This window comes from Marmota monax, unplaced genomic scaffold, assembly GCF_021218885.2.
Source record: "Marmota monax isolate L192 unplaced genomic scaffold, Marmota_monax_Labrador192_F-V1.1 WCK01_AAM20220418_F8-fsc00176, whole genome shotgun sequence".
NCBI classification, from domain to species: domain Eukaryota; kingdom Metazoa; phylum Chordata; class Mammalia; order Rodentia; family Sciuridae; genus Marmota; species Marmota monax.
Window position 1 is genome coordinate 1,223,089 of NW_026694774.1, and position 21,892 is coordinate 1,244,980.

General features: G+C 36.5%; 2 protein-coding genes across 2 annotated transcripts in view; one reads left to right on the forward strand and one right to left on the reverse strand.

Moving 5' to 3' along the window:
• Positions 1-15,449, forward strand: part of Apool (apolipoprotein O like) — an 82,085-nt gene extending 66,636 nt beyond the window's left edge. The window contains exons 7-9 of the mRNA XM_046425362.2: positions 1,172-1,285; positions 1,493-1,604; positions 14,933-15,449. Coding sequence (XP_046281318.1) covers positions 1,172-1,285; positions 1,493-1,604; positions 14,933-15,021 — 315 coding nt within the window. The 3' untranslated portion in view covers positions 15,022-15,449. The remainder of the gene's footprint in view (positions 1-1,171; positions 1,286-1,492; positions 1,605-14,932) is intronic.
• Positions 15,450-17,786: 2,337 nt separating this feature from the next.
• Positions 17,787-21,892, reverse strand: part of Satl1 (spermidine/spermine N1-acetyl transferase like 1) — a 44,768-nt gene continuing 40,662 nt past the window's right edge. The window contains exons 5-8 of the mRNA XM_058572930.1: positions 20,058-20,138; positions 19,279-19,380; positions 18,646-18,686; positions 17,787-18,026 (exon numbers count right to left, since the gene is read on the reverse strand). Of these exons, the coding sequence (XP_058428913.1) occupies positions 17,856-18,026; positions 18,646-18,686; positions 19,279-19,380; positions 20,058-20,138 (395 nt within the window). The 3' untranslated portion in view covers positions 17,787-17,855. The remainder of the gene's footprint in view (positions 18,027-18,645; positions 18,687-19,278; positions 19,381-20,057; positions 20,139-21,892) is intronic.

Genomic DNA, 21,892 nt, shown 5'->3' on the forward strand with positions numbered 1-21,892 from the left:
TACTTTAGCCACAAGGAACAAAAGGATGAAAAAGGAATAAGAAGGAACCCAAAAGAGATTTTCAAAGGGAAACTACTGTGAATGCAAGTAACAGCAACTTTAGGAATTCCAGCCTCTGCTTTAGTGTATTTGTATTTTATCTTTCTACCCAAAATATTATTTTTCTCTGGAGAAATTAGTTACTTTCTTAGTGAATGGAGAAAGTGCCATAAAAATTTCAGAAAAGCATCAACTTTAAAGTCTCAAAATCTCATATTTCCATTCAACTGTTTATTATTTCAAATTATTTTCCCCAAACTTATATAAATAGACATAGTTTTCACTTAACATAAGGTTTCCCAAGATCAATCACATTGGTACAAATGGCAGGACACAGAAATACAAAGTTGTATGGCATCACTGATGGAATCTAGAGTAGTTCAACTTATAGAAGCAGATCGTAAAATAGTGGTTGCCAAAGGTTCAGGGGTTAAAGGAAATGGGGAGATGTTGGTTAAAAGACAATCTTTCAGTTATGAGAAAGTTCTGGAGACCTATGTATAGCAAGTCAATTATAGAATAATAATGTATAGAATACTTGAAATTTCTTGAGGGAGTGTATCCTAAGGGTTCTCAAAACATACCACATACACACACACATGAACACATGTACACATGCACACATCAGCGCATGTATGGAGGCTGTGTGAGGGAATTCGCTAATTAGCTTAATTACAAGAATCATTATAAAAGGATATAGCAAAACACTATGTTGTTTATCTTAAATAGATATAATTTTGGTTTGTCAATTACACCTCAGTAAAACTGGAAAAATATTTTTAACACAGTAAAATAGGTCTAGGGATCTCACTTTGTGGAGTATGCAACTGCTATGCACAAAGTCTTGGTTTCAATCCCCATTGTTGCAAAAAATAATAATAAAATACACATAATTTACAATTAACATGTTATAGTATATATGCAAATTCTACATTTATTAGCCTCTTATATAAGAAAAAAATTTTTCATATAAGATTTGGAAAATGGTGCTTTGTTATATGATTTAGAGCTTTATATTTTTCCTATTGATTTCTTTCTAACCTATATGTTTATATAAAATACCTGATATTAATTTTAAAATATTTTTAACTTTTAAAACTATAGTTTTTAACTCATTTTTTGTTTAAATTAGGTAACTGGCAAAAAGGCATATGCTACCAGCCAGCAAATTTATGAAGCATTTAAATCCTTATGGACAAAAAGCAACAAAAAAGAATCACTCCCTGAACCTAAGGAAAGAAATAAGGTAGAGTTTAAAAGGGACCAACAAGTTAGATACAAGTTTTGTTTGGGTTGGTATTGGCTTATAATGGGGGTATTGGACAGAGGTAAATGATATAATAAAAGTAGATAAAGGAATCATAGTAAATTGATATACTATATTTCTTTAAGATATTTTATTTTCTTAGTAAACTGATCTACTTATGATGGAAAAATCTTTTTTGGTAAACAGCTAAGCAACCCTGATGAAATACCTGAAAAAACAACTCATATCCAGAAACATTCAGTGCCTTTGTCAACAGAACTCACCTCTGAAACAAAGACCAAATCAGAATCCATCTCAGGTTTGTTTGGAATAATTCAATTTCATTTCCTTTCTTTAATTAAATAATTTTGTAGCATTATAATTAGTCTGAACTTATGTGTTTTTCTCATACAATTTTTTTTCTCTCTCATACGGTGTAGTTTGTATTTCTTTTTAGGTTGTGGGTACCTGTCTTTTTTTAAAATCACCCCTTAGCTCATAATATAGATCATTGTACGTGGGTGTATAGAATAGCGCTGACAGGTTGATTGCATAAAGCATTTTAATATCACGTTATAAATGTGAGCCATTTTGTCAGGAGAAGGAAAATGTACCTTTCTGGATTCCCTCAGTATACAGGTATGAGTCATGCCTACATAAAGAATTATTAGTTTCTATTCTTGTGTTACTTGCCTGTCAGTCTTTGTCAATCTTAAGTTTCTACCACATCTATTTTTATTAAGTTTAGGTGCCAAGAGAAATTATAGCATCAAATAATATAAGTGGTATCAATTACAATACTTATAACTTTGCTAGTATTCAATATTGGCAAATATAAATTTAAAAAAATATTAAAAAAACAGTTTCCAATAACTGGTTTGTATATCTGTTTATCTGTGTGTATAATGTGAATGATTCAACCCACAAAGATGTCTCATTGCTAATAAAATATGACCCAAGTCAGAGGTGGAGAAGTAGAAAATACCAGTAATATCTGCACTTTATCAAGCATGTACTGTAATGCAAAGTGTTGTAAGTATATTTTTATTTAATCCTCACCCACAAATAAAAACAAAACAAAACTCTAATGTAGCAGTAATTATTCCCATTGGTTGATGAAAAGATGAGAATGAGGGAGCTTAAATATCTTGTTACAATAAATACAGCTTTTAAGTAGCAGAGTTGTGTTTTTAGCCTAGATTTTCCTGACAACAAAAACTAGACTCTTTCCATTGTATATGGTTTTTCTAATTTTAAACCAGAATTTTTAGTTTCTAATTTCAGCCCCCTCCTTACACTTAGTCTTTTTTTGTTATTTTTTTAAAGACAGAGAGGAGAGAGAGAGAGAGAATTTTTTAACATTTATTTTTTAGTTTTTTTTCGGCGGACACAACATCTTTGTCTGTATGTGGTGCTGAGGATCGAACCCAGGCCGCACGCATGCCAGGCGAGCACGCTACCGCTTGAGCCACATCCCCAGCCCACACTTAATCTTTATAAAAACTGTCACCAAATAACAAACCTGATTTGAGGTTTTTTTTTTTTTTAATTTTCTTCTATTGACACTCCTTTCTATTCAAGATTAAGTTTTAGTTTTTAGACTTTCCAGCCCACAGCCAACCATATTCCCAAAGCATGTAATGTATCCAATTATATTTTAAATGGCTGTCTATTCCAAGTATCCTGGTAAAGATGAAACATACTATAACTTAAAAGTGGGACCAAAATCATACCTAGCTAGTATCTTCTTTTTACTTATCTAAACTCTGTAATCCTTTAACTATCTTTTTGCCAGTGTAGTATATGATAAGCATTCTTAGGAGATATGCAGAGGGAGAGAGTGATGCCAGTGCTATTCATTCTTGTTATATATGTCTCAGTTCAGGCTGGTATAAAAAGAACTACCACAGACCATGTTGCTTATGACATAAATTTCTCACATTCTAGTAGATGAAAATTCAAGACCAGGTTGCCAGCATAGTCAGGTTCTTGTGAATGCCCTCTTCTGTTGATTTGTAGTATTCTCTCTGCCATTTGAGGATACTACAAGTCAACTGCCTACAAAACAGAGGGAAGCAAGCTTTTAGAACCCTTAAAAGGACATTAATTCTATTCTTGAGGGCTCCACCCTCAACATCTCATCTAATCCTAATTACCTCCCAAAGACATCACCTCCCAATACCATCACGTTAGTGGTTAGGGTTTCAACATGTGGAATTTGGGAGACAAAAATATTCAGTCATTAATAATAATCAACTCTGAAATACAGAGTTGATTATCCCACCCTTGACATTGACCATTTCTACATTTCACATGTAATCCCAAAGTTCTGTAATATGGGAAAAAAAATGGTGACTATGATTATAGATTTGGAATAAGACTTCAATCTGAATGCCAAATGCAGCATTTAATAGTTCTTTTATTTGGGGCAAGTTACCTATCACTTCTAGCCTCAGTCTCTTCATCCATGAAAGAGGGAAAATAATAGATCTCACATGGCTTTTGTGACTATTAAATGAGATATTGCATATAAAGCACCAAGCATAACGTCAGGCACATACTAAGGTCTCAATGAGTAGTAAAGGATATCATCAGCTAGGCATGGTAGTGCATACCTGTACTCCTAGTGGCTTGGGAGGCTGAGGCAGGAGGATTCTGAGTTCAAAGCCAGCCTCAGCAACTTAGTGAGGCCCTAAGCACCTCAGTGACACCCTTTCTCTAAATAAAATAGAAGGGCGAGGGATGTGGTTCAGTGGTTAAGTGTTCTGTGTTCCATTCCTGGTAGTAATAATAATAATAATAATAATAATAATAATAAGAAGAAGAAGAAGAAGAAGAAGTAGTAGTAGTACTAGTAGTAGTAGTAGTAGTAGTAGTATAGTAGTAGTAGTCATCATTATCATTGGCTTAGAGTAATTAGCTATTTTGCCATTAAACAAATTTTCATTGACTATACTTTATTGATCACTAGCTAGTGAGCCCAGCTATGGCTAACACTTAACACCTACAGAACAGATTGAGTGTGTACTGATTGTATTATTATTTCTCTGAATATGGGTTTGGTTGTTTCCTACCATCCCTTACATGTTTAATGTGGAAATTATACTTATTTGGGAATCACAAATTTGGAAAGTTGATATCATGGACATCTTCAAGTAATGAAAGCAGAATGAAATATTCCGTAGTCTTACAGGATATTGCCCCTTAAAGCAGCAGTTGACAGCCTATGACACATGTACCAGATGTGACTCCCTGCCTGTTTTTGTATATTCTACAAATTAAGACTGCTTTATATGTTTTCAATTGCTGAAAAAAAATAAATCAAAAGAATACTATTTCATGACAAGTGAAAATTACGTGAAATTCAAATTTATGAGTATTGGTGCATTAAAGTTTCAATAATACAGACACATTCATTTATGTATTTTCTATAGTGGCTTTCACAATACAGTAACATTTTTGAGTTTTAGTGAGGTGAATATTTGACAAGACTTTGGACAAGCAATAAATTAATAAGTGGGTAAAAGTGCTAGAAGACTTAGTTGATTTATGGATATTAGTAAGCAGATTCGACACATAAAGACATAGTATTATTTGTCATATGCCTACTGATAGTATGTTAGCTTGAGAAAGGAGAAAATTATTTCATCTCACTATTTTCTTGTACTGAGCAATAATTTCCACAAGGTGGCAGTAAGGATATTTGAGAAAGTCTTTTTAGCAGGTTCTTAACCATTTATGTGCTGAAATTTCTTCTCAAAATGTTTTCAAAAGAAATAATAGAATACGTAAAATATACTGTAATATGTGATCTTTTTTTTTTTTTAATTTTTTATTGTGGGTTGTTCAAAACATTACAAATTTCTTGACATATCATATTCCACACTTTGATTCAAGTGGGTTATGAACTCCCACCTTCACCCCATACACAAATTGCAGATTCACATCAGTTACACATCCATTGATTTACAAATTGCCATACTAGTGTCTGTTGTGCTCCGCTGCCTTTCCCATCATCCACCCTCCCCCCTCCCCACCTCTCCCCTCCCCTCCCCTCCTCTCTCTCTACCCCCTCCACTGTATAACCCTGAGGGTCTCCTTCCATTACCATGCAATTTCCCTTCTCTCTCCCTTTCCCTCCCACTTCTCATCCCTGTTAAATGTTAATCTTCTTCTCCTATTCTTCGTCCCTACTCTGTTCTTAGTTACTTTCCTTATATCAAAGAAGACATTTGGCATTTGTTTTTTAGGGATTGGCTAGCTTCACTTAGCATAATCTGCTCTAATGCCATCCATTTCCCTGTAAATTCTATGATTTTGTCATTTTTTAATGCAGAGTAATACTCCATTGTGTATAAATGCCACATTTTTTTTTATCCATTCGTCTATTGAAGGGCATCTAGGTTGGTTCCACAGTCTTGCTATTGTGAACTGTGCTGCTATGAACATCGATGTAGCAGTGTCCCTGTAGCATGCTCTTTTTAGGTCTTTAGGGAATAGACCAAGAAGGGGAATAGCTGGGTCAAATGGTGGCTCCATTCCCAGCTTTCCAAGAAATCTCCATACTGCTTTCCAAATTGGCTGCACCAATCTGCAGTCCCACCAGCAATGTACAAGTGTACCCTTTTCCCCACATCCTCGCCAGCACTTGTTGTTGTTTGACTTCATAATGGCTGCCAATCTTACTGGAGTGAGATGGTATCTTAGGGTGGTTTTGATTTGCATTTCTCTGACAGCTAGAGATGGTGAGCATTTTTTCATGTACTTGTTGATTGACTGTATGTCCTCCTCTGAGAAGTGTCTGTTCAGGTCCTTGGCCCATTTGTTGATTGGGTTGTTTGTTCTCTTATTGTCTAATTTTTTGAGTTCTTTGTATACTCTGGATATTAGGGCTCTATCTGAAGTGTGAGGAGTAAAGATTTGTTCCCAGGATGTAGGCTCCCTATTTACCTCTCTTATTGTTTCTTTTGCTGAGAAAAAACTTTTTAGTTTGAGTAAGTCCCATTTGTTGATTCTAGTTATTAACTTTTGTGCTATGGGTGTCCTATTGAGGAATTTGGAGCCCGACCCTACCGACTGTAGATCGTAGCCAACTTTTTCTTCTATCAGACGGCGCGTCTCTGATTTGATATCAAGCTCCTTGATCCATTTTGAATTAACTTTTGTGCATGGCGAGAGAAAGGGATTCAGTTTCATTTTGTTGCATATGGATTTCCAGTTTTCCCAGCACCATTTGTTGAAGATGCTATCCTTCCTCCATTGCATGCTTTTAGCCCCTTTATCAAATATAAGATAGTTGTAGTTTTGTGGATTGGTTTCTGTGTCCTCTATTCTGTACCATTGGTCCACCCGCCTGTTTTGGTACCAGTACCATGCTGTTTTTGTTACTATTGCTCTGTAGTATAGTTTGAAGTCTGGTATCGCTATACCGCCTGATTCACACTTCTTGCTTAGCATTGTTTTTGCTATTCTGGGTCTTTTATTTTTCCATATGAATTTCATGATTGCTTTCTCTATTTCTACAAGAAATGCCATTGGGATTTTGATTGGCATTGCATTAAACCTATAGAGAACTTTTGGTAATATCGCCATTTTGATGATGTTAGTTCTGCCTATCCATGAACAGGGTATATTTTTCCATCTTCTAAGATCTTCTTCTATTTCTCTCTTTAGGGTTCTGTAGTTTTCATTGTATAAGTCTTTCACCTCTTTTGTTAGGTTGATTCCCAAGTATTTTATTTTTTTTGAAGATATTTTGAATGGAGTGGTTGTCCTCATTTCCATTTCAGAGGATTTGTCGCTGATATACAGGAATGCCTTTGATTTATGCGTGTTGATTTTAAATCCTGCCACTTTGCTGAATTCATTTATTAGCTCCAATAGTTTCTTTGTAGAGCCTTTTGGGTCTGCTAGGTATAGAATCATATCATCTGCAAATAGTGATAATTTAATTTCTTTTCCTATTTTTATGCCTTTAATTTCTTTCGTCTGTCTAATTGCTCTGGCCAGTGTTTCGAGAACTATGTTGAAGAGAAGTGGAGAGAGAGGGCATCCCTGTCTTGTTCCAGATTTTAGAGGGAATGCCTTCAGTTTTTCTCCATTCAGAATGATGCTAGCCTGAGGCTTAGCATAGATTGCTTTTACAATATTGAGGTATGTTCCTGTTATCCCTAGTTTTTCTAGAGTTTTGAACATAAAGGGATGCTGTACTTTGTCGAATGCTTTTTCCGCATCTATCGAGATGATCATATGGTTCTTATTTTTAAGTCTATTGATGTGGTGAATAACATTTATTGATTTCCGTATATTGAACCAGCCTTGCATCCCAGGGATGAATCCTACTTGATCATGGTGTACAATTTTTTTGATATGTTTTTGTATCCGATTCGCCAGAATTTTATTGAGGATTTTTGCATCTAGGTTCATTAGAGATATTGGTCTGTAGTTTTCTTTCTTTGAAGTGTCTTTGTCTGGTTTAGGTATCAGGGTGATGTTGGCCTCATAGAATGAATTTGGAAGTTCTCTCTCCTTTTCTATTTCCTGAAGTAGCTTGAAAAGTATTGGTATTAGTTCTTCTTTAAAGGTTTTGTAAAATTCTGCTGTATACCCATCCGGACCTGGGCTTTTCTTAGTTGGTAGTCTTTTTATGGTTTCTTCTATTTCCTCAATTGATATTGGTCTGTTTAGGTTGTCTATATCCTCCTGACTCAATCTGGGCAGATCATATGACTTAAGAAATTTATCTATGCCTTCACTATCTTCTAATTTATTGGAGTATAAGGATTCAAAATAGTTTTTGATTATCTTCTGTATTTCTGAAGTGTCTGTTGTGATATTGCCTTTTTCATCCCGTATGCTAGTAATTTGAGTTCTCTCTCTTCTTCTCTTCGCTAGCATGGCTAAGGGTCTGTCGATTTTGTTTATTTTTTCAAAGAACCAACTTTTAGTTTTGTCAATTTTTTCAATTGTTTCTTTTGTTTCGATTTCATTAACTTCAGCTCTGATTTTAATTATTTTTGCCTTCTACTTCTTTTGCTGTTGTTTTGCTCTTCTTTTTCTAGGATTTTGAGATGAAGTATGAGATCATTTATTTGTTGGTTTTTTCTTTTTTTAAGGAATGAACTCCAAGCAATGAATTTTCCTCTTAGAACTGCTTTCAATGTGTCCCATAGATTCCGATATGTTGTGTCTGTGTTTTCATTTATCTCTAAGAATTTTTTAATTTCCTCCTTGATGTCTTCTATAACCCATTGATCATTCAGTAACCTGTGTTCATTCTCCAATTGATGTATGCTTTTTCCTTCCTTCTTTTATCGTTGATTTTCAGTTTCATTCCATTATGATCAGATAAGATGCATGGTATTATCTCTACTCCTTTATATAGTCTAAGAGTTGCCCTGTGACATAATATATGATCTATTTTTGAGAAGGATCCATGTGCTGCTGAGAAAAAAGTGTAACTGCTTGATGTTGGGTGGTATACTCTATATATGTCAATTAGGTCTAGGTTATTAATAGTGTTATTGAGTTCTATAGTTTCCTTATTCAACTTTTGTTTGGAAGATCTGTCCAGTGGCGAGAGAGGTGTGTTGAAGTCTCCCATGATTATGGTGTGGTGGTCTATTAGACTCTTGAACTTGAGAAGAGTTTGTTTGACGAACATAGCTGCACCATTGTTTGGGGCATAAATATTTATGATTGTTATGTCTTGTTGGTGTATGGTTCCCTTAAGCAGTATGTAGTGTCCCTCTTTATCTCTTTTGATTAACTTTGGCTTGAAATCTATTTTATTTGATATGAGTATGGACACGCCTGCTTGTTTCCGAAGTCCATATGAGTGATATGATTTTTCCCAACCTTTCACCTTCAGCCTATGTATGTCTTTTCCTATCAAATGCGTCTCCTGTAGGCAGCATATTGTTGGGTCTTGTTTTGTGATCCATTCTACTAGCCTGTGTCTCTTAATTGGTGAGTTTAAGCCATTAACATTTAGGGTTATTATTGAGATATGGGTTGTTCTTCCAGCCATATTTGTTTATTTCTGTTACTAAACATTGTTTGTTTTCCTCTTTGATTATTTCCCCCCCCCTTTACTGTCCTACCTCCCACTGTTGGTTTTCATTGTTATTTTCCATTTCCTCTTCCTGTAATACTTTGGCGAGGATGTTTTGAAGAGATGGTTTTCTAGCTGCGAATTCTTTAAACTTTTGTTTATCGTGGAAGGTTTTAATTTCATTCTCCATCCTGAAGCTTAATTTCGCTGGATACACAATTCTTGGTTAGAACCCATTTTCTTTCAGTGTTTGAAATATGTTATTCCAGGATCTTCTAGCTTTCAGAGTCTGTGTTGAAAGATCAGCTGTTATCCTGATTGGCTTGCCCCTAAATGTAATCTGCTTCCTTTCTCTGGTAGCTTTTAAAATTCTCTCCTTATTCTGTATGTTGGGCATCTTCATTATAATGTGTCTAGGTGTGGATCTCTTATGATTTTGCACATTCGGCGTCCTGTAGGCTTCTAGGATTTGGGATTCTGTCTCATTCTTCAAGTCTGGGAAGTTTTCTTGTATTATTTCATTGAATAGACTGCTCATTCCTTTGGTTTGGAGCTCTGTACCTTCCTGTATCCCAATGACTCTTAAGTTTGGTCTCTTAATGTTATCCCATATTTCTTGGATGTTCTGCTCATGGTTTCTTAACAGTCTTGCTGAGCTGTCTATGTTCTTTTCCAGTTGAAATACTTTGTCTTCATTGTCTGATGTTCTATCTTCTAAGTGTTCTACTCTGTTGGTAGTATTCTCCATTGAGTTTTTAAGTTGGTTTATTGCTTCCTGCATTTCTAGGATTTCTGATTGCTTGTTTTTTATAACCTCTATCTCCCTGTATAGTTGATCCTTTGCTTCCTGGATTTGTTTGCGTAATTCGTTGTCGAAGTGATCTTTCATTGTCTGATTTTGCTGTTTAATGTCTTCCTTGATACTCCAGATCATCTGAAGCATGTATATCCTGAATTCTTTATCTGACATTCCATCTGCTGCAGCTGTTACCTCTTCTAAAGTTGCGTTGACCTGCATTGCTTGTGGTCCTTTCTTTCCTTGTCTTTTCATACTGCTTGCGTATCTTTCCTGCAGGTGCGGGCGGCGGCTCTGCTCTCTCCTTATTCCAATTGGGGTGTCGTGGCTACCACGCCGGCAGGTCACTGGGCCTGTTCTGGGAGCTGGTGGCGGCTCTGTTCTGCCCCTACTCCAATTGGGGTGACGAGTGTACCACGCCAGCAGGCCACCGGGCCTGATCCGCCGGTCGGTTGCAGGTTTGCCTACCCTGCAGGCGCGGGCGGCAGCTCTACTCTGCCCCTACTCCAAATGGGGTGACGTGTCTGTCGTACCAGCAGGCCACTGGGCCTGTCCCGCTGGTCGGTCGCAGATCTGCCCACCTTTCGGGCACGGGTGGAGGCTCTGCTCTCCCCCTACTCCAATTGCGGTGTCGTGACTACCCCGCCTGCAGGACGCTGGGCCTGTTCCTGGCAAGGGAGGCGACTCTGCTCTGTCACTACTCCAATTAGGGTGGTGTTTGTACCACGCCGGCAGGCTCCTGGGCCTGATCCGCCGGTCTGTTGTAGGTCTGCCTACCTTGAAGGCGCGGGCGGCGGATCTGCCCTGCCCCTCCTACCACGCCTGCGGACCCCTGGGCCTGATCTGCAGGTTGATCACTGGTCTGCTCACCCTGCGGGCACGGGTGTCGGTTCCGCTCCGCCCCCACTCCAATTGGCGTCACGTGACCACCACACCGGCAGGGCCTGATCCGGGCGTGGGAGAAGGATCTGCTCTGCCCCTACTCGAGTTGGGGTGACGTGTGTACCACACTGGCAGGCCACTGGGCCTGACCCGCCAGGCTGTCACAGGTCTGTTTACCTTGCAAGCGCGAACGGCGGCTCTGCCCTGCCCCTCCTACCACGCCCATGTACTACTGGGTCGTGGGTCTGCCCACCTGGCGGGTGTGGGTGGCGGCTCCGCTCCACCCCCTCTCCAATTGGGGTCACGCGGTCACCACGCTGGCGAGCCGCTGGGCCTGCTCCGGGGGCTGGCGGCGGCCCGGCTCCTTCCCTCTGGCTCGAGGACAAATTGAGGCGACTCGGGTGACTGAGCCTCACCCCCCTTACCAGGAGACCAACTGCTTATATCACCGCTGGTATTGATGAAGATCTCTCCTCCACCGCTTTCTGCTGACATCAGATCTCTGCCATGTTGTTATCCTATGCGAATGACAGCATTTCGTTCCCCTTGCCGGGCAACCCAAGCAACGGGTGAGTCCTGACCGGCCCTCAGCAGGACCCGGACCGAGACGCAGTTTCCGCGGGCTCCCAGCCCCGGTCCAGGGAAGTTCCGGGAGCCGGAACTTGGCCGCTCCGTGCTCGGTGTAAGCTCCTATAAGTGTAAGCTCCAAGAAGCAGTCCCCGCGGGCTCAGTTCCGGGAGCCGGAATTCGGCTGCTTAGTGCTTGGTGTTTGCTCTGATAGTAGCAGGGTCCAAGAAGCAGCCTCCGCGGGCTCCGCAGCCCTGAGCCAGGGCGGTTCCGGGACAGTTCCGGGAGCCGGAACTCAGCCGCTCCGTGCTTGGTGTAAGCTCCTATAAGTGTAAGCTCCAAGAAGCAGTCCCCGCGGGCTCAGTTCCGGGAGCTGGAATTCGGCTTCTTAGTGCTTGGTGTTTGCTCTGATAGTAGCAGGGTCCAAGAAGCAGCCTCTGCAGACTCCGCAGCCCTGAGCCAGGGCGGTTCCAGGACGGTTCTGGGAGCCGGAACTCGGCCGCTCCGTGCTCGGTGTAAGCTCCTATAAGTGTAAGCTCCAAGAAGCAGTCCCCGCGGGCTCAGTTCCGGGAGCCGGAATTCGGCTTCTTAGTGCTTGGTGTTTGCTCTGATCATGTGATCTTTTTAAAATAGATTGAACAATATCTAATAATAGGTTCAGTAGTACCACAGTTTTCAAGTAGTTGTGTGAAGATTTCTTAGATGATCTGCAACTGTAATGTGATATGAAAACATCTGTGATTTTTATTGGTGACAAAATGCAAGGCACTGCTAATGCTATGATGGCTTTTTTAAGCATATGTTCATTATTGAAGAAGAAAATATCTATTTTCAGACATCAGTGAACATAAATAAAAATTTTCCCCATCCCATTTAATAGATCACATGAGTCCTAACATACACTCTCCAAAGGGACACCACCTTAAGAATTCCTGATCTACAGAGAACTGTATTACTATTATGGATAATGGTTACATATTATCTGGTTATTTTTTGAATATATTTGATGATTAAGTTATCAAGTTTCTCACATTACAAAATAGAAAATATTCCTAAAAAGATGAAAGTAAGAGAAATCAATTATTCTAATCTGTTTCTCCCCTTTGTTTTTGTTATAAAACTGAAATTTAATTATCCTATAGAAAACAATGTGTGGTTCCCAAATGTAATAAAATAATTTTAAAACAAATAACATTTTGGAAAAAAATTCCTTTAAATAAAACAGTACTCAGAAGAAACATTATGTAGTTACTATGCCCAAGGTATTATATGCAATGCTCTGTACCCATTGTCCTACTTAATACTAAAAATAATTATATGAGATTGTTATTACTCTAATACCATTTTACAAAATATACAAGGTTGTTGTGTTTGGGTTAAACAAACTTGGACTCAGTCCTGGTTGCATTACATTTTCAGTTGAGTGACATTATTCAAGTTACTTAACCTCTCTAAATTAAACTTTCCTTATATGTAAAAGAATAATACAGTTATGTATTGCTTAACTGTAGGGATCTACTCTGAGATATGTGACATTAGATGATTTTACCATTTTGTGAAAAATCATAGAGTGTACTTATATAAACCTAGGTGGTATAGGTCAATACTTGACATGTCCTCTTGATACAATCAAGGGATATGGTAAGTACAAGACAAATGAGACTACTACTGCCATAACATGTCATACTGTTTTACAGTAAACACTTTTATGAGCTTGTTTTAAAATAATGATTAAAAGTATAGCATATTAACTAAATAGCATTATTATCAAGTATTTATTACATATGATCTTATATAGTTATAATTCTATTTGGCCACCAGGAAGTAGGTTTGTTTACATCAACATCACCACAAATGTGTATAATGTGTTGTACTTTGATGTCACTAAGTAAAAGAAAATTTTTACCTACACTATAATATTAGGGAACCACCATTGTAATGTGGTTCACCATTTATCAATATGTCATTATATGTGGATGTATAAAAATAGCATCCACCTCATGATGATTTTATGAGACAGTACATGAAAATAACTTAGCATTTTGCATAGTACATGATAAGCTTGTTATAATCACTGTTGATCCACATATTGTCAAATCCAGGAGTTCTGGCTCCAACTAATGCAATATATCAATATTTATTCAGGTTATACTCCCTCGACCTTAAAATAGTCTCTTCATTTGACCTGTGGGATATCATTTACTATTGGTTCTCTTACCTCACTGACTAGCTTTTCTTTCAGTCTTCTCTGTGACATTCTCCTAATTTTCTTAACCTTAAAAAGCTGGAGTATCCAAAGGGATCCTGCCTTGAACTTCTCTGATTATGGATGATCTCATGCAGTCCCATAGTTTTAAATGCTATATATAGGATATGACTATAAAATTTATAAGCCAGTCAAGGCCTCCTTTGAACTCAATAGATTCATAGGTCTATCTGCCTATACAACATTTTTACTCAGATGTTTAGTAAGAGAAATCAAGTTTAACACATCTAAGAATACATTTCATTAGTTTTCCTTCAAACCTACTTCTCTCACACTTTTTTTCCTATTTCAGTCAATGTCAACTCCATTCTTCCAGTTTCTCAAGATAAATAAGCCTCTCTCACATAATATATTCAATCCATTTGGGAAACTCTGTCCATTCTATCTCTAGAATCTAATTCCTTTCACCACCTCCATTGCTATCACCCTATTTAAAGACCTCAGCATTTTTCCTGGAGCACTGCATTTGCTTCCTGACTGATCTCCTTCCCTGTACCCTTTTTCCCCATGGTCTCTGAAAGCTGAAAGTGATCTTGTTAAAAACATAAAGACTGTGTCACTCCTTTACTTAAAATTGTCCTCTAGTTTTTCATCTCATTTAAAATGAAAGGTAAAAACCTTACCATGGCTCTTTGTGACCCAGCCTGATCATGTCTCCTTTCAATCAGGGTCCCCTACCCACACACATACATCTTTTCTACTAGTCTACCTGTCTTGGTTCTTCAGACATGTTTTGGGTCCATTATGTTTGCTGTCAGCTCATCCTGGAAAATATTTTTGCTGATATAGTCAAGGCACACATCCTGAGTTTTTGGCTCATGTAGCTTTTCAGAAGACTTTCACTAGCCAACCTATAAAATGTCAAATCACCCAGATATTCCATGTTTCTCCCTGCTTTATTTTTCTGCATAGCACTCACCACCATGATATATGCTTTATATAAGTAATTGTCTGTCTCACCCAACTTGAATGTTATATCCATGTCAGTAGAGATTTTTATCTGTATTGTTCATTACTATATTCACAGTCCCCAAAATTAATTTTCTAAATGACTATTTTTTTTTTCATTTTAATATTCCTCAGGTGCTACACAATTTATACCTGACCCCAGACTTATGGATCATGGGCAGTCTCATCCGGAAGATGTAGATATGTACAGCACTAGAAGCTGAAATAGACTACATAAAGAGACTGCATAGAGAACTACAAGATGTGTGAAGTTGCAAATAATGATGAAAAAAAAATCATATAATGGGTAACCAATGTGTAGAGTATAACTTTAATTCAGTTTTTCCTTGATATCTTAAAATGTACAGTTTGACCAATCATATAAATGATTAAAACTCAAAATCTGAATGAAATTAAAACAATATTAAATGACTGAATGAAACAACCCAGAAGTATGAGGATGCATTTGATGACTTGTAAGGGCTTTTATTAGAAAGCAAACCACAGTGAAGGTATGATTACCAATGAGACTAAAATCTGAAAATATGTGCATATATAATGTCAGTTAAATTAAAATGGTGTGTAGAAGGATGTGCTCTTCCTCTCTTTTTCATTTCTGAGACATGGAATAAAATATCCATATTTTATGGCACATTTGTTTGGCTTTTTCTTTTTGTTTTATTAAGGCTAAATCCCTTTAAATATCTGAAAACATCTCTGTTTAAAAGGACCATGTCCTTCATGGGCCCCCTAATGCTACTTAGCAGTTCTTCCACTGGCCCCTATGCAGTTTACTTCTCTGTTCTTGAGAAGTATTAAAAACATTTTATTCTTCTCAAGCCTCTTATACCTATTAAAGTTGACTGCTTTTCCTGTTTCATAGAGCATAAAATATATTAGACATAACCATTCCCAACTACTTCATATCTACCTTGTAGACTTAATCCTTTTCAGCCACGAATCCCCCTTTCCTCAAACTGATGCTATTATTGGTATCCCTAATCTCATTCCTTCCTGTCTTTAACTAGAATGATATGCCATTCTGTTGAATTGTCAGTCTTTGGTTTTTCTTTCCTCTTATTTCTTTTCCTCAACCTCTAAAAATCTTTAGCTCTTCTTTATCCAAAAGCAACAATTACCAAGGCCAAACACCTTTTCTTAACTTTATCTTTTCTCTCAAGCTTTCTTCTGTTGAGCTCCTTTCTGTGATTTCCATACTTCTTTAACGAGTAATTAATGTTCCTTTCTAAATTCCCTACTTTCAATTTTTTTCTATAACTTAAAAGATCCTGGACTCTATACCAAAATGAATTTTTATACAACTAGATTTTACCACTCAATCCTTGAAACTCACTCCTCCCTTCGCTTCTTGTTATTACCACTTCTCCTTTTGCTCTGTATTATTCTTTTCTTGCTCTGAATTCCTTAAATGTTAAGGCTTCTCAATCTGCATCCCTTCTGAGCTTTTCTCATTCTATATGCCCTCTCATTTTCATTCAACCAATTTCCCTGGCTTCATTCATATGTTTAGCCCTCATATTTCTCCAGTGTTGTAGACCTATAATTTCTAATTATTTATTAGTTTGTAGACCCATATTTCTAATAAGTTTTAGTTACATTCACCTAACATCCCATAGATATCCCAGTGTCAGTATACCTAAAAGCAAATTGTGTCTGTCTCCTTTTGCTTATTTCTTATTTATCAAATTTGTTCTACCTTTGTATTTTCTAATCCTATTATTGCTGCTATTTAGATCTTCATCATTGCTTTCTTGGGTTATCAGAGTAGGTTCCTGGTTTATATGCTCACTATTAATCTGTTCTGCTTGCAAGTTAACAAGCTAGCAGTAGCTTAAACAAATATCTATTTAAAGCCTGGAATTAGGCAATTATAGAATTGGCACAATAGCTCATTAGTAAGCATCCTATCTTCCTTCTCACTATTTACCATAATACTAATATATGTTCTATTGTATTCATGACAACCACTTGCTTGATGAACATGACTTGTAACTTATTCCTCTGTATTTTCTGCCTTTGTGAATGTTTCCTCTTAGAATGCTCTTCTGTTTCATCTTGCTCCACATTCTAACTCTGTCCCCATCCTCCAAATCCAATTCCAGTGTCCTCTTTCTTAATTCTCCAAGGTAGGATTTCAATGTTCTTTTTCTGCATTCCCTTGTACTTGGTATTTATAAATAAAATAGCTCACCACATTTATTATAATTAGTATTTTCTCATGGACAAGGATTCTTGTGTGTGTGGCTGAATTATTCTTCTGTGCCCATGAAATGCCTAATACATAGAACTCTCATGTGCTGCCATGCTGTTTGTTTCTGGTTACAGGATAACAATAATTATAATTTAGTAAAGAGCTTATACTCTACCAGGAAAGAAAGAAACATACAAATAACCATGTTATATAAGATATCTGCCCTAATATGTACAACCAAAGAGCTATAGATGCTCAGAGATGGAATGTAGTTCTGTGATAATATAAAGGAGGTAGTGGTGCGAAAAGCTTAAAGCTTCTCAAATTAAAGATTCAATTCATTTGCTAGTTTTTCATAAGTAAGTGCTTCAGGATTTAGGACCAGTATGTGAAATGACTATTTTAATCTGAGGTCTGTTTCTATTCAAAAGTACCTATATTTCATCAAATATAAAACACATCATAGACCTTTAAAAAGAAAAAAAAAACTTGCCAGTTGATCATAATGCTATCCCAATTTCAAATATGTTAAAATGTGAAAGAATTAGCATTATAAATTTGGCGAACTATAGTAGGTAATTGATAAACAGGCCAAAGCCAAGTATAAATGCTTGTGAAATTACTTTTCATTTGGATTATCAGCACTGCTTGTATCCATTAGTATATTAGTTTGGATAAGGGAGAGATAATTATATCTGCAAAATCTATTTCAAAGTAAAAGATCTGCTCAAACAAGAATATTATCATTTGTTGTATTTTACAACATTCAGTGTCAAACTGCTGTTCGACTCAGGTGACATTCAGATGTTGGAGCCTATGTTGGAATGAGTTGTTATGAGGCCTCTTTCATTCTTCCTCTGCCATGTCCATGAGTTCTTCCCTGTTAAACCTGAACAAATGCCACCCCTCCTCAGAGGAAAGGTCTAAAGCCCCTCGACTTGTGTAGTACTCAATAGAAGCTTGGTTCCAAATGACAACAAGAAAGTGCATGCAGTTACATTGACTCATGATGGCTATCTGTTTAAAAACAATAAACAAAGATTACTTTTATTTAAAATATAGTCTTAATTAACACAATTGTTTCATTGAAGTTCTATATGAAAGACATTATATGTGCATAATATTTGGAAATAAGAATACAGTCATTATCTTTTGTATTTCTCTATAGCTATAAAAAGAAAAAGAAGTTCCACTTTTCTAAGTATTAAGACCCCTGTCTTTAAAAGCCCAAATTTGATTGCAAAGTCTTTATTCTACAGATAAAGTTACCTAACAGCACACATGTTCTCATATATATATTTCTAAAATGAAAAAGGTTATTTGTTTTATATTGTTGTCATTCACATTGCAGACCTATTTTGTGAATAAAGTTGCCATCTAATCTCCATCTTGATTACAAAAAAAAAGGTATATAGTATGTTTGTGGATTACACAGAAATCAATTTTAATTAAATATAACTCATGTAACTTATGAGTATTTGATTTGAAAATCCAGTTTAATTTAGATAAAAATGTGAAGCACATTAGGTTTATGTTTAAGTAGTGAAATTAAATTTCCTAATTTATGCCCTGTTGAGTAATATTTGAAGAAGAAAAGGATAATGTATAGAACATCAGTACAAATTATAATACATACCTGACTTAGCCTCTTTAGCATTTGAGCTCCAATACCTAGGCCTGTTAAATAGATAATGCCAAAGAAAACCATAAGATGAAAAATTCCACTTACCTTGTTATTTGCTTTAGTTTAAAAAGAATAAAATATAAAACCCTGTATCAGGTTGTTATATATTCTTAAGAGTGTATGTTAAAACTCAACTCATAAACACATATGTCCTTTTTTCCTAAATGGAATGTAGTACCAAAGACAATAGAAAATAGTTTGGGTTTATTTTAAAGATCAATGAAGAAGGAAACAAGTCTCTGTCACTATTGTCTTATAATAGGACTCTGCCACTATTGTTTTATAACATGCCATTTTTCTAATCTATGAATACTAAAAACCAACCTAAAATTTAAAGCATTTTTAAAAATAAAAGCATAGCTATGATAGCATGGCTTATTAAAACATTAATACACACTAATAAAATGGTTTTCTAATTTGTGATTGAATCTTAACTGCACTAGCATAGTGATCAGGCTCGTGAAATAGAAATGAGTTGCATAGCAAAGCCAGCATATTTATACTAAATCCTGTCTCTGTTCCACAAATTAATATATGCCTTTTTAGTTTCTAAATTATTTTTAAGTAACATAATCCTAATTTTACCTCGGTATTCTTGGATGACATAAAAATCCTCTAGGTAAAGTAACTTGCCAATCCAGGGGTCGTACGTGAAGTAGTACATGGCAAATCCAATGGCCATTTTTCCTAAGAAGAGAGAAGAGGGGTCACTAACAGGTTAATGCTTTGAATTTTAGACTCATAGTGGGGTAGGTGGGGAGCATGGGAAGAATAGATGAACTCTAGATAGGGCAGAGGGGAGGGAGGGTAAGGGAGGGAACAGGGGATTAGCAAGGATGGTGGAATGTGATGGACATCATTATCCAAAGTACATGTATGAAGACATGAATTGGTGTGAATATACTTTATATACAACCAAAGATATGAAAAATTGTGCTGCATGCATGTAATTAGAATTGTAATGCATTCTGCTGTCATTTATTTTTTTAAAAAAATCAATAAAAAAGAAATATCTTTTCCCCAAAATAGAATATTTTGGTGCTTGTTTTAACAATTAAAGTAATAGATGCTCATGTGATAAAATATCAAACAGTATATAAATGTATAATACAGAAAGTTTAATTTACCTACAATAACAATCTTTAAGAGATAAGCACTCTTTTATATAGTTTGCATGTTCTTCCAAAATTTTAAATAGCTATGCAAACATGTACATAGCATATGTTTTCTTTTTTAAAACATAAAATAGGTTTATACATATGTACTTATTAATGGTGTAGTAGTATGTGCTATGTAATTGTACTTTGTTTTCAGAACATAGAAATATGCTTCAGGTAAAATTAGAAAAGGAAGATTTACTTTACCTGATGGTTTTTGATGATTTTTTACTTCAGCAATCAGACAGTAGAAAAGGGGATTCTCCCCAAAGCCATCTCTCAGTAAATCTGAAATATCAATTTACATACAAAGAAAGGTTATAGCTGAGGGGGGGAGTAAAAAGCTCCAGGAATTTGACTTTTCATCGGGATGGAAATTATGATGTGAATATTTTGGAGCTCTGGAGATTATTTGAACACTTTCAGCTGCTAAGAGACAGCCTGAATGGTAAACTGCAGTTAATTTAGGGGGAATTCAGCCTTCAGTGTGGTGGCAGCTGCCTGGCCTTCACTACTCCTGTCCCATCCCATGGCAGGCAGCTGTGGGGCGGGCAACCTGTATTTATGGAGCAGATTGCTGTAGGGTGGGTGGCCAGTGTTTTCATTTAAAAAATGTAGATGTTTTATGTTCTTTTGTTAAAAAAAGAAGCATTTCATTCTATTTTTTTTAATTTTTAGTTGTTGATGGACATTTATTATATTTTATTTATAAGTGTGAGAATCGAACGCATTGCCTCACACATGCCAGGAAAGTGCCTCACCACTAAGCTACAACCCCAGCCCTGATGTTTTGTGTTCTAACTCTGGGCTGCCACTCTGACCACTTAGGTGAGGACTTAAGGTTGGTTGCCATTGTTCTATCCCCCATGATCTGAAGTGGTTTACAGGAAATTTAAAAGAGTAATACCTGTTTTGTTGGACATTGAAAACAAAACACAAAGGGGAATTTAGAAAGCCATCTTGAGTGACTAAGGAAAGATGTGCTCTAACAAAACCTAAGATCATAATAAATTTTCAACTCAGGCTGATCCCTGACAGGGACAGCCTACAGCAATCAAGAAACAAGCAAATCCTAAGAATCAAAGTGCTTCACTAAAAATATCAATTAAATACAAGGGAAATGAGAAATAAGAAATAGCTATATAACTTATGGCATGTAAAAAATTGACAGAAGACAATCTTATCAGTTGTCTTTTCTTAATTTTTGCAGTGTTAGGGATCAAGCCTGGGCCTCACTCATGCTAAGCAAGCACCATACCACTGAGTTGTACTCCATGCCCTCAGTAATTACTTAAAATGTAAAAGGATAAAATACTCCAATCAAAACACAAAGATTAGCAAAATGAATAAAATTTTTAAAAGACATGATCCAACTATATGTTAGTTATCTACAAGTAACACATATTAGATTCAAAGATAAAAATAGGTTGAAAATGCAAGTCTCAAACCACGAATAGAATGAGATAGGTTATGTTAGTGGGCACATGAAATGAATAAAGCCATAATAAGTTATGTTAACTTTGATATATTATATAGACATTTTATTCCCAAGTACTTTCCCATTCTGTCTTTGTCAAATGTGTACAGATAGAATTGTAAACGTATTTTCATTTCTAGGCTTTCCAGGTTTTAAAATAAACTCACCAGAAATTACATATTAAAGCAAAAAAATAGGTTGAAAATGGAATAATGGAAAAAGATAATTTTGTGTAAATAACCAAAAGAGCTGAGGTGGCTATATTAACATCAGGCAAAATAGAGTTTAAGTCCAAAATTATTTTCAGAGGCCAGGCATGGTGGCACACACCTGTAATCCCAGCAAGTTAGAGGGATGAGGCAGGAAAATCCCAAGTTCATAGCCAGCCCCAGCAACTTAAAAGACCCTGACTCAAAATATTTAAAAGAAAATGAAAAGGGCTGGGGATGTAGCCAGTGGTTGAGGACCCCAGGTTCAGTCCCCAGCACCAAAACCAAAACAAAAAATATCTGTTCTAAGAGGCAAGAATAAAGGGGTCAATTCACCAAGTATACATAGCAATTAT